Genomic DNA, 17146 nt, shown 5'->3' with positions numbered 1-17146 from the left:
TAAAATTATTTTTTTAAATTATCATGTAAATTTTATACATGCAAAATAAATAATTATATACTGCTTTATATGTTTGTAGCCTAAATTAAAGCTGTGGCTTTTAATGCATGCAATTGTTGCCTAAAATTTAGTTAGATATATTAAAATTATATCATATAGTTTTAATGTCTAGCGAATCCATATGATTTTTTTAAATAATTAAGGAATAGCCACAACATCCTTAATTATATAAAAATTATATATTAAGTAAATAAGGATCACATTATGGACATTAATTGTAATTAACTATATAAATATGATGATTTTACCCCACAGGGTTTTCATTATGTTTATATAATTAATTAGGATAAAATATTAAAATTAATTTTTCCTAATTTACCCATAGGAGTTAGGAAGAATTAATTTAATAGGTTTATCATAAAGATTATAGATAGAAAATATCAAACTATATTCATAATAAATTTCATAATTCAATAAAACAGTTTGATAAAGTCTATCATAAAGATAATTAATCTGATTGAATTAAAGATTTAGCCTACAGGCAATTTTTAATAAAATTAGATTAAATTTTAAGCATGTTCTACATTGGTAAAGCATGAATTTATATTAAAGCCTCAAAATTTTTAATAAGCTTGTAATCCTTTTGTGCAGTTTTACCTAGCATATCTGATATTCATTGTGAGGTTCTCGAACTTAGAGGAGATAACTTTAAGATATGGAAGAAGAGAATTCTTCTTCAATTAGGGTGCATGGACATAAACTATGCCATAAGGAAAGATGAACCACATAAGATCACTAATACTAGCACACCTGAAGAAATACTATTATACGAACGTTGGGAGAAATCTAATCAGCTCAGCGTGATGTACATTAAGACAAAAATTAGTGCTGGTATACATGGTTCGATCGAGCAACATGAGAATGTTCGCGAATTGCTCAAGGCTATTGACGAGCAATTCATCACTTCAGACAAAGCCTTGGCAAGCACCCTGATTATGAAGTTCACATCCCTGAAGCTCACCGGTATAAGAGGTGTACACGAACACAGCATGGAGATGAGGGACATAGTGGCTCAATTGAAGAAGCTCAAGGTAGAAATGTTTGAATCCTTCTTGGTGCACTTTATCCTTAACACTCTTCCGCCTCAGTATGGACCTTTCAAAATCTCTTACAACACACATAAGGATAAGTGGTCTATCAATGAATTGATGATCACGTGTGTTCAAGAGGAAGGAAGGTTATTGATGGAATAGGGAGAAAGTGCCATGCTGGTGATGCAAAGGAAAGAAAGGAAAATCTCAAGCCAGTCAGAAAGGAAAACAACAAATTCCTCCCAAATCTGACATTAAGAAAGACGAAAAGTGTTTTTTCTGTAAAAAGAAAAGACACATGAAGAAGAAATGTCTGAAATTTCAGAAATGGCTTGAGAAGAAGGGTAACCCTACCTCATTTGTTTGTTATGAATTTAATATGGTTAATGTAAATACCAACACATGGTGGATTGATTCTGGATCTACAATCCACATTTCAAATTCCTTGTAGGGTATGCAAAACCTAAGGAAGCCAATGACAAGTGAGCAATTCATCTTATCCGAAAACAAGATGGGCTCGCATGTGGAAGCAATAGGGACATGTTATTTAACTTTAAATGGTGGTTTTGTTTTAGAATTTCAAAAGACCTTTTATGTACCAAGTTTCTCACGAAACTTGATTTCAGTTTCTAGACTTGTACCGTTTTGATATTCCTTTCATTTTTTAGAAACATCTTTTAGTTTGATTTATAAATTTGATTGTGTTAGGAATGGTATTTTGTTTGATGGTCTTTATTACATATTCTTACAAAATGATACCACTCATAATTCATTACATGTCCAAACTGGCATTAAAAGATGTGTTGTTAATGAGGATTCCTCTACATTGTGGCACCGAAGATTAGGTCATATCTCCATAGATAGAATCAAAATATTGGTGAATGATGGGGTACTTAGTACTCTAGATTTTACTGACTTTGAGACTTGTGTGGATTGCATTTAGGGAAAGCATACCAACAAGTCAAAGAAATGTGCTACTAGGAATTCTACCATACTAGAGATCATACATACTGATATATGTAGTCTTGACATGGACTCTCATGATCAGAAATACTTTATCTCTTTCATAGATGATTTCTCATGATACATGTATCTCTACATACTTCATAACAAAAATGAAGCTTTAGAAGCCTTTAAAGTTTTCAAGGCAGAAGTAGAGAAACAATGTGGTAAACAAATTAAGATCGTGAGATCAGATAGAGGTGGAGAATATTATGGTAGATACTTGGAAGATGGACAATCACCTGGGTCATTTGTGAAGTTTCTTCAAGAACATGGGATTATTGCCCAATACACCATGCTTGGTTTTCTAGACCAAAATGGTGTAGCAGAAAAAAGAAACCGAACTTTATTGGACATGGTGAGAAGTATGCTTAGCATCTCAAAACTTCCTAAATTCTTGTGGACTGAAGCACTTAAGACAACAGTGTATATATTAAACTGAGTTCCAACCAAGGCTATCCCAAAGACCCATTTGAGTTATTGAAAGATTGGAAACCGAGTTTGCGACATATGAGCATTTGGGGATGCTTGTCTAAAGTGAGAATTTATAATCCACAAGAGAAGAAACTGGACCTAAGGACTATTAGTGGGTATTTCATTGGATATGCTAAAAAGTCTAAGGGGTACAGATTTTACTGTTCATCTCACAACACTAGGATTGTGGAATCGAGAAATGCTAAATTTCTTGAATATGACTTGGTCAGTGGGAGCGATCAATTTAGAAACATAGTTTTTGATATTGATCATACAGAGTCTCAACCTTCCACTTCAAGTGATAGATTGTTTATTATTCATAACACCCCTCAAGTACAATCGGGTGTAGAACGAACAATCGCTGAAGTTCAACCAGTCGTTGAAGTTCCACAAGATGTTGACAACATTCTAGTAGATTAAGTTGATTAGGAGTTGCCTGACACTTCTGAACAACAAGTTGAACCTTATACTTCCTTAGAAGATATTGGTGCAACCTTAAGAAGGTCTACTCGAACTAAGAGGTCAGCAATTCCTAATGATTATATAGTGTATCTATAGGAATGTGACTACAATATAGGAGCCGAAAATGATCCCGAATCTTTTTCACAAGCCATGAGTTGTAAAGAATCAAAATTGTGGTACAATGCCATGAAGGATGAGATGAGTTCCATGAAGTGCAACAATGTTTGAGACCTTGTTGAGTTGCCTAATGGTGCAAAAACCATTGGTTGTAAATGGGTTTTTAAGACAAAGAAAGACTCATTAGGCAACATTGAGAGATACAAGGCTAGACTTGTTGCAAAGAAGTTCACTTAGAAAGAAGGAATCGATTACACAAAAACATTTTCTCATGTATCTAAGAAAGATTCCTTGCGCATTATATTGGCATTAGTAGCCCACTTTGATTTGGAATTGCAACAAATGGATGTAAAAACAACATTTCTTAATGGAGAGCTAGAGGAGGAGGTTTACATTAAACAACCTGAAGGATTCCCCTCTAGTGATGGTGAGCAATTGGTTTGTAAGCTTAATAAATCCATATACGGTTTAAAACAAGCATCCTACCAATGGTATTTAAAATTCCATAACATAATTTCTTCATTTGGTTTTGAAGAAAATGTTATGGATCAATGCATATACCTTAAGGTCAGTGGGAGTAAAGTTTGTTTTCTTGTTTTATACATGGATGACATCTTACTTGCAACCAATGATAAGGGTTTTCTTTATGAGGTGAAACAATTCCTCTCTAAAATTTTTGACATGAAGGATATGGGTGAGGCATCTTATGTCATTGACATTAAGATCCATAGAGACAGATTTCAAGGTATCTTAGGTTTGTCTCAAGAAACCTATATCAATAAAGTTTTAGAGAGATTTCAGATGAAGAATTGTTCACCTAGTGTTTCTCCTATAGTGAAGGGTGATAGGTTCAATTTGGACCAATGCCCGAAAAAACCGATCTTGAGAGGGAACAAATGAAGAAAATTCCATATGCTTTTGCAGTCGAAAGTCTGATGTATGCTCAAGTTTGCACAAGGCCTGACATTGCATTTACTGTTGGAATGTTAGGACGATATCAGAGTAACCCAAGTAAGAACCATTGGAAAGCTGCAAAGAAAGTGATGAGATATCTTCAAAGAACCAAAGATTACAAGCTTATGTACAGACGGACAAACAATTTAGAGGTTGTTGGCTACTCAGATTCAGACTTTTCTCGCTGTGTTGATTCACGTAAATCAACATCTGGATACATTTTTATATTGGCCGGTGGAGCTATATCTTGGAGGAGCGTTAAGCAGACCATGACTGCTACTTGTACTATGGAAGCTGAGTTCATATCTTGTTTTGAGGCTACTTCACATGGTGTATGGCTTAAGAGTTTCATTTCCGGGCTTAGAGTTATGGATTCAATATCTAGGTCATTGAGTATATATTGCGACAATTCAACTGCAGTCTTTATGGCTAAGAACAATAAAAGTGGAAGTCGAAGCAAACACATTGACATTAAGTATCTAGCCATAAGAGAACGTGTTAAAGAAAAGAAAGTGGTTATTGAGCACATTAGCAATGAATTGATGATCACTGATCCTTTGACTAAGGGCATGCTACCATTGAAATTCAAGGATCATGTAATGAACATGGGACTTAGTTCCCTTATGTAGTTTGTATTGTACAAACTCTTATTATGATGTTTTCTCATATTGATGTGCACTTTTATTTAATTTTGAGAAAATTCAACTTCATTGGACCAAGAATGAACATAGGGTTTATTCATTAAGTAATATTGCCACATAAAGTATAATGTTAAGAAATGAGTACACTGTAATACATGGAAGGTAACACTCGTTAAATAGAGGACTTATCGTCATGATTCATGTATTTGTTACTTAATGGGATAATTGATGGATTGAGATAGGACATTAGGTTAAAGGTGTGGACCAAGAGGGAGAATGTTAGCTGAACACGTTCACCATGTCGTCCAGCACTTCATGATGTGGTCCAGCACTTTGACCACATCCTCCACCATCCCTCTTCCATTGCGGTTAAGGAGCATGTTCCAACAACTGCTCATGCATGGTGGCAAGAGCAACGTGGTATGATGGAAGCCACAGTTATAAAGATATGAAAAATGGTCTTGAACTCGTCTGCTACATTTTATTATCTTCAGAAAAAACACCATCTAATAAAAAGAGATAGAGTTTGGAAATCTGGGTTTTTGAAACCGACTACAATGGCTGGAGGTAAGTAGACTATTCTTAGTCTTTTCAGTTTTGATTCATGTTGCAAATCCATTGGAATCAAATATAGCATGTAAAACTTCATTCACATAAGGTTCATTAAGGTAGTACACAAGGTTGATTAAAACAGTACTTAAGGTGCATTAAGGTAGTACACAAGGTTGATTAAAGTAGTACCCAAGGTGCATTAAGGTAGTACCTAAGTTTAAGTTCACTTTTGTGCATAAGGGTGTTTTGGTAATCACATAAAATTGAATAAGGATAAGTGAGTGGTATATTTGGACAGGGCTAATTGATTAATTAGGCCTTGTATGGTTAATTAATCAATTAACAACTTTTTTGGGCTAGATTAAGTGACCCAAGCCCATGGTGGGCTTAAGTCACTTAAGCCTAATAAGAAGCCTATAAATACCCCTTTAGGGGTTAGGATTTCCAAGGCTTGCCATTCTCTCATTCAATTTAGAGAGAGAACCTAACCTCCATCATTGAGATTTCCACCATCTTAGTGCCCAGACACAAGGAAGAGCCATTGGACGAAAGGTCATAGTATTTACGAGGTCCATTACGACTTTAGAGTTATCTACATTAATTGGAATCGATCTGGAAACATTCGGATCAAAGGTATGTGGCTTTATTATCTAAATCTATGTTTTATAAGGTATCCTTATTATTTTTGAATACCTGTTTATTCACTACGATGGGTTTAGAGAGCCCTAAGGATAGTTGCATGCAACCTACGAGATCTACGGCATAGGAACGAAGTAATGTAGGGTTCCCAACAACTTGTATCAGAGCCCTAGGGTAGGTTTTAGCATGTTAGATCTGTTCTAGGGTGTGCTAATTCTGTTTTGTAGGGTTGTTTTATTCATCCCATAACCTAAAGGGATGAATGAATGAAATTTTTTTATTTGTTCAATTGAATGAATGTCAATATGATGATTATAATTGTGATTGATTGTTATTTGTTCATTTGTCCTCTTGACCTTATTAACGCGTTTTAGAGCTATAAGAGCCCCTTGGGCTAAAAGTATATAATGTCTACATAATTGAGAGCAAGCTATTATGTATAATTTCTCCACAACTGCTTCTTGAAGAAAAATGCTACTTGATTTTCATGTTTGGTTGATTAAACCATAAATGACACATGTCCTTCCTTAAGTGAAATTCATCATATTTTTTAAACATCTGTTATAAATTTTTTCCTATATGAAATTTAAACAAGCCATTTAAATAATGCATACTTTTTAAATTTGTTTAAATTAGAAGGAATAGTATCTCAAAACTTTGAGCAAAAATAAATTGATTAATTTAATAAAAAAATGCAAAATTTCATGTAAATTAATAAATCATCAATTTGTGAATTGTAGAACAAGTTATAAGTGAAGGAAATGCAATAGGCAAACATAGATACAAAAAGTTTAAGTGAAGGAAAAATCATAATATAATTAAATTCAACTCTAGATGATCCAAGCACTGGATAGATCGATGTCTCGATGCAATTAAGGATGGCGATGGGGTGGGTTTTTTTGGCTACCCACCTTGCCCCACCCCTCATGAGACAAGTTTGAAATTTAAATAAATGGGTTAGAGGCGGGTTTGAGATTGGGGTGGGTTCGGGTAATAATAATACTTTTCAATGAAATAATTAGTTATAAAAATATAATATTTAATTATTTATAAAATATATTTATTTTAATGTAATTACAATTCTCCAAAAATAATTTTTAAAAAATTTTAAATTTTTAAAAAAAAAGTTAAATAAGGCGAGGTAGGGTAGGTATAGTAAATTTTCATGACCACCTCGCCCTGCCTCACTCCATTTAATTTTTTTTAATGGGATGGGAATGAAAATTATTTTGAATAAATGGGGTGGGGTTGGGATGTGGGTGACTTGTCCCGAGCTCGTCTCGTTACCATCCCTAGATGCGATGAGTAATTACACTTGCTATTTTTTATATTCTTAATACTAAGGCATTAGGCATGTGTAACAGCTCAATAGATGCTATTTAACTTTCACACGGTGAATAGACATTTTATTTTAAGTGATGGTTTAACACCATGCTAAAGCTTTGGTTTTAATAAAGAATCATGTTATGCAATTAATTACATTTATTTTCTCCTTTTATTAACCTCAATTCATTGCTTTTGATGGCTTAAAACCTTATAGCATCACTAAAAAGAGGGGTGGAGGTCTTGGAGCAACTTCAAAATTCTTTACATGTTAACAAAGCAACAAGTCCTCAAAATTTAAGATTCATAATTTACAGGTTTATTCCTTTTGTCCTAAACTTTTAACATATTTCATTATAGATGGTTCTTATCATATTGGTTGTAGGATTATTGAGCTTTTGATTGAAATGATGAGGTAATATTTTCTCTTATTCTTTTTAACTAAATGAAGTTGTTGTCATCTAGTTGAATATTTGAAAGAACTTATTGATTGGTTGTATAAAGAGTACCATGGATCATCAACGTGGGAGAAAAAAGAATGGGAATTCTTTAAACTTTGTTTTATTTATTTATTTTATTTTATTTTATTTTTATTTTTATTTTTAATTTATAGGGTTTGATCTTAAAAAAATGTCAATAAAATGTAGGATGTCTCATTATTCTTGAACTTTTTGTACTTGTCAATTTGTTTAATGTATAAAGTTTTGTTTATATTATAGCTTTATATTTGTTTTCAAACCACCAAAAAAATAATAAAAAAAGAAACATTAATTTAAGAAATGCTTCAAAAGAAACGGAATAAAGAATGATATCAAAATATCGAAAACACTTCTTCGACACTTTCAAATAGTCTTTAAGCCTTCTTAAATTTAGGAAATATTATACTTATAATTTATTTGGTAAGTTCAAAGTCGATTTTTTATGCTTAACCTTATTAAAAACAGTTTTGAAATTTTCTCTTGTAATCTCATTTTTTTCTTTAATTATTACATCATTTTTATGAATTTAAAACTTAAGCCTAAAACCTTGGGGATGGTTGGTTGGTTCTATGTTGGAATAGGAATTTACAATATCTACTTTTTAGTGTTTGGTTTACGAAATAACAAGAATTGTATTTCTTGAGAAATTTATGCTAGGTAATACATATGTTTTCTCTAGTTCCTATCAATTAACTAGGAACTCAATCTGTAAAGTATAAAACTAATTCAATTATATATACACACCCCCCTCCCCCCTCCCCACACACACACACACACACACACACACACACACACACACACACATATATATATATATAATTTCAATTATACTTATCGATTGTTACATATATAATTTAGAAGTCTTCTATTCTTCTTTCTTCTATATTTGCTTATAAGTTGTAAAAGAAACCGATTTTGCAAAAAAGAGAAATCATTACATTAAAGGAAGTGATATACGTTGATCTAAAACCATAAAAATTACCTCAATGAACTTATTAGGGGGGTTGAACTAAGTTTTTTTATATCGAAGTTTATCTTAATGGTCATTGTACTATTACTTGTTCATATGTTGAAAGAATTTGAAATTCTTGTTGAAATACTACGAGATAATTAATAAATTTATATGTAATTATTGTATATAAGTAGTTACATTAATTGTTCAAATTAGGTTATTATAGATTAATATTTGGAGGTATTTTAATTAATAAAATCCAATTTGATTTTATGACTTATAGTTAATTTTTTCTTTTATTTTTTGACAAGGGAAATTTTATTATTTTAATGACAAGGTTGAAAAATTATTTTTAATAAAACATGCTCAAGGAAGACACTCTATAAGTGTCATTGTTAATAAAAATCAATTAAGACAACACTTTAGTAAGTGTGAAGACTAGTAATTTTGTAAAAATTATTTCAATAGAAAGTTATCAAAGATGATGCTTCTATAAAGTGTCATTATTAACATTATTCAAAGATGATGCTTCTCCAAGCATCATTGAAAATATTAATCAAAGATAATGCTTCCAATAAGTGTCATTGTTGACGTGAATATACGATGATAGGCTAGAAAATGATACTTTAGACAAGTGTCATCTTATACATTTTTTACACTTAAAAAGTGTCATTGATTCCCCTTTCATTGTAGTGAACTCTTGATTTGTTTTTTTGTTTGCCTCTCAATCATAACTTTTCATTGCTCCAACTTCCCAAAGTCATCATTCTTATGTTTCAAAATATATACCTAGACCACTCTAGAATAATCATCAATTGAGATTAAAATATATCTTCCATTGCCATGTGGTACCAATTTATTGTGATAGGAAGCTTCAATGAAAACATGTTAATGTAAAAACATAAAAATTAAACGATTTGCATACAAAAATTCATAAGGTTTTAACATAGTTTGACTAACCATGTTTACATCCATGAATGAGAGAAATCATTCCATTGTACTAGAGTATTACAAAAGATAGAAACTATATATAACTATTATGTTCCAAAAATCACATCTTTCCCCACTCCTTTTATCGAATACTATGAACCATGAGCCCTCTTACTCCATCAAATCTCTCATTCTTCCTCTCTTCTTTCTCTAACACATAGTCTTCTTAGGCCAATCTCATTCTCATTTTCATCTCATAACTTTTTCCCTCTCATAACCTAAAATATTTATAAAGACATTACTATTAACTTTTCTTATTGTAAAAGAATCTAATTATAATGATATATGAACTTAATAATTATTTTATAATATATATATATATATATATATATATATATATTTACAGAAAAATGTAATTGATATCAATTAGGAATTTGAAACACTTCCTAACAATAATAATAATTATTATTATTATTATTCATGCATTTTTTTTTTCAAATTGTAACATGTCTCGGAATGATTCTCCTTCTTGAAGATAAAGAAGAAGATGAAAAATGGGACCAGAGAAATCAGCATCTACAAAAAATGGGACCAGACAGTCAGCATCCGCCGTCCTGGACATGGTTAGTCATAAAGAAATCGAGATACATAGAGGAATAGATATGTATTATCAGCTTCCTTGTCCATACATTCATCATAAAGAAATCGAGAAGGGCCAGCATATGCAACAGGACTGTTGAGTTTGTCGCCTATGGAGTCGCGCATGCATATACGTCTGGCTCGTTCAACACGAGTTTTATCTGTATGGCCTCCCTCACAGCCGTCCTGGACACGCATCTTACCCATCAGAATCCAATTCCTCGAGTACTAGTGTTTACGTTTTTGGCATATTCAATAACTGGCAGCCAAAATTTTCTTTAGGAATTGTCGCACGCTTTGTTTTTGTTTTTTGATTTTTTTTCTTTGTTAAAATTTTAAATTAGTCTTTGTTCACAAGTAAAAAATCTGAACCTTCTCGAATTGAAGAATCAAATCTTAGCTTTCTATCATTGTCACTGCGTTTTATTATGAATTCTTTACTAGTCTTTTCCTTCGGACTTATGACAGAGGGCCACATTCCCGATTGTTAATTTGCTAATTTTTTTTAATTATTATTAAATGATAAAATTTATCTTAATCCTAAATGTACATGTATCACATGCATGTTCTCTAAGTTTATGATACATGTGAAATTAATGTTCATTTGCCTAACAAGTTTATCATAATTTTGTTTGCTAAAATCAAACAAATAAAGAATGAATTAAAGTGTTTTTAGTAGAAGTGTTTTGTTTGAAAACGTTTTAAAAGAATCACCTATGAAATGTTTTTCTAAAAATCACTATAAGTGATTTTTTAATATTATAAATAATTTTTCAAAATTTTAAAAGCGTTTTTTTAAATCTTACCAAATACCTTATATTTTTTAAGCTAAAAACGCTTCTATAATCACTGCAAAATGAACTCTAAATTTGTATTAATTTAAAAAGTGGGAATACCATTTTCAGTCTTCTATACTGATGGTGCTTTTCTTCAATTAAGAAAATGTATCGTTTTCAAAATCTTCTCAACCCTTGTTCTCCTAGCTGTGAGTTTCAAAAATGGTACCACAGCAGGCTTAATAATGTATCTACCATGCTAGGTAGTCTCATGTAACATGAGCTTAGATGTGTTTAATCCTCCAGCCAAAGCTGTAGGTCGAATTAAAATCTGAGTTTGAATTTTCCAGTATGAATTGAACTTGTGCTGGTCTTCGGTTTAATCACTGTTAAGGCTTAATTTAAAAATTAGCTGATTTGAGTTGCATGATTATTTGTTAAACTTAACAATGTAAGTTCTCATTAAATAATCATTTTGAAAATTATAAGGGGCTAAAACTAATAAAAATTTTAAGAATTTAGTAAAATTGAGGACACCTGTTCTTCCTCAAGTGAAATTCATTCCATATTTTTGAAACTTTTGCTATAAATTTTTTCTAAAGGGAATTCAAACAAGCCATTTAAATAATGCATGCCCTATAAATTTGTTTAAAGAAGCAATAGTAGCTCAAAACTTAGAACAAAAATAAATTGAATGATTTGATAAGAAGGAAGAACTTCAGGTACATTAACAAATCATCAGCTAGGCCCGTAGAACTAGTTGCAAACCATGGAAAAGAAAGAGGTGAAGGAAGAAGAGAATACAGTTGAATCCAACTCTAGAATCCAAGCCCTGATTTGATTAGTATCCTGGTGCAGTGAATGACTATGCTTGCCATTTTCTACATTTTAGATTTCATATATCTTATATTTCTTAATTCTAAGTCTATGGACATGTGTAATAGCTTGATGAATATTATTGAACCTTCGCACAGTTAATGAGCAATACCATGCCAGAGCTTTGGTTTTTAGGATCGTATTGTGCACTTCATTAATTACACATATATTCTGCTTTGATCAACATTATTTCGAGTTTGTTTGGTTTTTGAAAGTGTTTCTAATTTTTATAATACTTGAATTTGATAAAAAATTTTAAGTATTACAAAAGGTCAAAAACATTTCATAAAATCACTATAAAATGAGCTTTTTCTTGATAATCGAAAAAAAAGGTAGAGATCCGAGAGAGACTTCAAAATTGCATGTTAACCAAGCAGCAAGTCCTCAAAATCCTCAAAATCTGATATTTGATTGAGAGTGTTCACTTCTCTATTAGGGTTCGTTTACTATTACAATTATAATAATTATTTTTAATTCACGTGTTTCAAATTGCATATAATATCTCTCAGAATGATCCTCACTGGATGAAAAATAGGACCAGAGTGTCAGCATCCGCTAAAAATGGACCAGAGAGTCACCATCTGCTATTTGATAATACATTGAATAGATATATAATATCAACTTCCTTGTCCATATATTCATAAAGAAATCGAGAAATGGCCAGCACATACAAGAGGAGTGTTGAGCCGTGGCATCTCAGTCATCCATGCATGTTCCGGACACGTTGAACATGAATTGTAATCAGATTTTGCAAAACAATCCGAAGTTTTATCTTCTTAGCCTCCCTCTATGGCTTTCTAGCCTCACATCTTATCCCTTAGTTTCTAATTCCATGAGAACTAGGGTATACGGTGTTTGTCCTATTCAATGACTGGCGGCCAAACTTTTCTTGCTTTCTGTCATTTTCACTATGCTTTGCTTTCTTTTCTGGTCTGTTGTTCCTTCGGCCTTGTCACAGAGGGCCAAGTTTCTGGTTGTTCATTAAATTTCTTTAATTATTAGCAAATGATAAAGCTTATCTTAATACTAAATGTATATTTGCCTTGTGACAGGGGGGTCACATTTCTTGTTGTTCATTAGTTTTTTTTTAATTATTAGTAAATGATCAAATTTACCTTAATACTATATGTACATTGTCACATGTTCTTTAAGTTTATTATACATGTGAAATTAATGTTCATTTGCCTAATTTACTTATAATTTTGTTTGCTAAAATCAAATAAGTAAAAAAGTGAAACATCTCTCTCTCTCTCTCTCTCTCTCTCTCTATATATATATATATATATATATATATATATATATTTCCTTGGACCTTTAAGGATTTCTAAAAATATTATTAATTTATGCATGCATTTAATGAGGTTTTTAATTTAGTGCATTGGGCGTCCAAGTTGATATAAGAAGATTTTATTATTTAAACAAAGTTATTAATTCATCAAACATTCAATTATCGAGGTTTTATTGTAGTACAACAGGCTTAATAATGTATCTAACATGCTAGCTAATCTCATGTAGCATGAACTTAGATGTACATATTGTTTTATCAACCAACCAAAGCTTTTAGATTGAATTACACTGTGAGTTCGATTTTCCACTCTATGAATTGAACATTTTTGTTGGTCTTAGGTTTAAATAATTCACCCTAATTACTATTAAGGCTTAACTTAAAAATTAGCAAGATTTGATCCACATTATTTGTTTAACTTAACAGTAAAGTTTCATTAAATAATTATTTAATCATCATACCAAATTTTTGGTTCTCGGAGGATGCAAGTTTAGCCCTCTATACTGAATCTGTAAATGGCACATGATAATATTTGACCGTATTACTGAAGAAATATGTGTACAATTAGGGGACTTGCGCACATATGCTACGATGATGCCTATATAAGTACATGCCATGATCATTCTCCATTGCATCTGCATCTCTGTTCAACGCCTCCAATTAAGCTGATCTCCAATGGACAACCAACCCCACTTCATCTGGCTTTTTCTCTTGCTTTCCGTTATAACAACTGCTGCAGGTATATCCCTTACTATTATATATCCATTTGTATATATGAAAGAGTGCATGATAGTTCTTTCTCTTATTGTACCATTTCCTATTACAGGGGCTTATGCACATGCTAATAGCTTCACCAAACTTTTTGTGTTTGGGGACTCGTATGTTGATACCGGGAATAGGAATTTCACAGCTAGTTCATGGAACGAACCTTATGGAATTACTTATCCTGGTAGACCTGCTGGTCACTTCTCTGACGGCCATGTCTTCAGTGAATACATTGGTTAATCTCTCTTCCCTTGGAGTGAATTTTTATTTATCATATGAATTGATTTTTTATTTTTCTACAAAGTTTATTTTATATATGACTTTTAAGCTAAATCGTTTGGCAACAGTAGTTTTGATTTTTTTTAATTTTTTTTTGGTTGATTTAGTTGGAAGTTGGATGATATTTTCAATAAGTCCCATGAAATGTACCCATAATAACAACATTGAAAATTGTTGATTTGTCAAGTTCATTGGTATGAAAATTCTACCCAAAAATCTGAAAAAGGTCACCATGGAAGTTCTTTATTTTGGTTACTTTACTATCATTTCAGATAACTAAAATATTTTATGTTTTGAACTGCATGACAAATAGCTTCATGGATGGGCATAAAGTCTCCTACACCATATAGATTTAGAAAACTAAGACCCACAAAATATGGAATGAATTTTGCTTATGGAGGGACAGGCGTCTTCGACACACTGGTTGCTGCACCAAACATGACAATACAAATCGGTCTTTTTGAACAACTCCTTGAAGAGAAAATCTATACCGAAGATGACCTTAAGTCTTCCATTGCTCTGGTATCTGTTTCTGGCAATGATTATAATGCCTACATTGCTAGAGGTGGAAGTCTTCTGGTGAGTACATGGACTTCAATTAGTTTGATCAAAATCAAACTAAATACAGTGATTTTCTCAATGGCTTATTGTCTTTGGATGATGTATATTTTTTCAATGGTGGAACTAACTTCAAATGTACATTTTAGGGAAATGTACATTTTAGGGTTTGCCAGCCTTTATTGTATCTGTTGTTAAGCAGCTTGGCTTGGATCTACAACGTATTCATGATTTGGGAGTGCCAAAAGTAGTCGTTATGGGAATACAGCCTCTTGGATGTTTGCCTCAATTTACAAAGGAATATTCGTACGAGAAATGTAATGAAACAGGAAACTTGGCTTCACTGTTTCACAACCTATTACTAACTGCTGTGGTAGAGGAGCTGAAGCTGGAGAATGGTGAACCTGAATTTGTGATGCTTGATATGTACAATGCATTCATGTCTGCAATGAAGAAACATGAAGACGAAACAGGTGATTTCTCCATATTTATGTGAGACAAATACTGAATTGTGGTTATGGTAAGTCAATAGGAGAATTGCAAGTTGTTTTCTTTATGGACAGGGTCAAGCTTCATCATCCATCTTAGATCAGGGCTCAGGTCCTGATATATCAGGCCAGTCTGCAGTCTCAGGAAAATCAGGAGTGAGTTCTGAACACACACCCGCCACAAATATTCACAAAAAAGAAAAAGGGAAAAAATAAAGAAAGATAAAATAAATTATTATCGTCATCCTTGGAGTTCTCATGCTTGTCCATACCATTGGAGGCGTATTAGGAATCATCATCTTTAATATGATTGCTCCGTAAGTTGTATACCACAAATATATGAATTCATAAATGCCTCCTCGTGCAGGAACTTCAGAGTTGAAGGATACATTGAGGCCATGTTGCGCAGGTATAACAAGCGAAGACTCATGTGGGGACGTAGAGAATGGGGAGAAGAAATACAATGTATGCATTGATCCCAAGATGGCATTCTTTTGGGATTCGTTTCACCCTACACAAGCGGGCTGGCATGCAATTTACTCGGTTCTAAAATCTTCTATCGCAAACCTCTTCCAGACAGAGTTGTGGGGAAGTTTTTAATTCATGTTTCTGCCTTATGCAGAAGGTCTGGATTGCTCAAGAATCAGTAAGGATAAATATTAGTATTGGTATCGGTATCAATAATGTGTTGGACTCATGTTTCTCCAACGTAATGCATATCAGTAAAGAGCATCAATGTATTGATGTTAATAAGGTTATTGGCAGTAGGGTAACTCCTACAATCCTACTCTTGTAGTATGATCATCCCCAATAACTTGGAATTTATTCTAGTATCATTTTGCTTTTGATGTTTGAATTTGAGACACTTTAGAAGCTTTAAACTCATCATCCCAACTAAAAATAAAGACCTTCATTAGAGGTCGCGTCATTTAATTATTAAGAGCTTGCATGTGCGGTTCATGTTAATACTTTGTTGTGCCCAAATGAAAAGGCTTTAAACTTGTACTAATTCAATGGGTACCTGGCGTCAAAATGAAGAAAGAATTGAAGGGGCTTAAGGTTATCACTTGAGAGGGATTTGAAAAAGTGAAAGTTTAAGAGGTGAATTAATATGACATAGATCAAAATAAACTTTGGCTGGAACAAAATAAGGTAGAAGGTTTGGAGAATTGCTAAGAGTGGTTATGGAAAACTTTGACTGGAACAAAATAAACTAAGCCAGGAAGTGTGGGCATCCTGTTAAGGTTCTCTTCCATTGCCTTCTGTATTAAACAATTTACACAGACTCAAACACTATAGTAAGAGTGGCCTAACATTTTACAAACATATAAAATGGTTTTGCCTTTGATAATAAATAAACAAAAACTACAAGAAGATAGGTTTATAGCATCAGCCTTTGACTAAAGGTGATCAGAAAAGGCATCACTACAAACTATGAAAGCAGAGGCAAATGACCGTGACAAAGCATGACTGTAGGAGGTGCAGATAAAGTTTACAGTGGCGACCATATGTGATAGCTCGAGCATAGCTTACTAGTGCCCAGTATTCTACCGCAACTAAAAGAGCTATATAGCTAAGGCTTCTTAAGGTCGTTACCATATGTGATATTTGGACATGGATTGTGCTTGGCCGCCCCTACAGCTTGAAATATATATATATATCACTACAGTAACTCCACTCATGACAATGATTTTTATATTTAACTGGGAAAGTCTTTCCTTTCTGTTAATTCGGTTCCAATTTGGTGGAAATGATTTTTATATTTGATGAAAAACTCCACTTCCCCTATTGAAATCGAATTCATGGACTAAATCTATGTAGTGATAATGGAATATATTCAGTATTCCACTTTGCCCTTCATGTG

At 32.6% G+C, this 17146-nt stretch overlaps 1 protein-coding gene across 1 annotated transcript; it reads left to right on the top strand.

Moving 5' to 3' along the window:
• Window positions 1-13821: 13821 nt before the first annotated feature.
• Window positions 13822-16115, top strand: LOC100260238 (GDSL esterase/lipase At5g03610). Its single transcript, XM_002264819.5, has 5 exons — window positions 13822-13931; window positions 14019-14192; window positions 14550-14815; window positions 14961-15267; window positions 15650-16115. The coding sequence occupies exons 1-5, from the start codon at window positions 13868-13870 to the stop codon at window positions 15880-15882; spliced, it is 1044 nt and encodes a 347-aa protein (XP_002264855.2). The 5' UTR covers window positions 13822-13867; the 3' UTR covers window positions 15883-16115.
• The last annotated feature ends 1031 nt before the right edge of the window (window positions 16116-17146 follow it).

Source organism: Vitis vinifera, chromosome 13 (assembly GCF_030704535.1).
Source record: "Vitis vinifera cultivar Pinot Noir 40024 chromosome 13, ASM3070453v1".
Lineage (NCBI taxonomy): Eukaryota > Viridiplantae > Streptophyta > Magnoliopsida > Vitales > Vitaceae > Vitis > Vitis vinifera.
The sequence above is the reverse complement of the archived record's forward strand: the minus strand, read 5'-3'. Positions and strand labels throughout refer to the sequence as shown.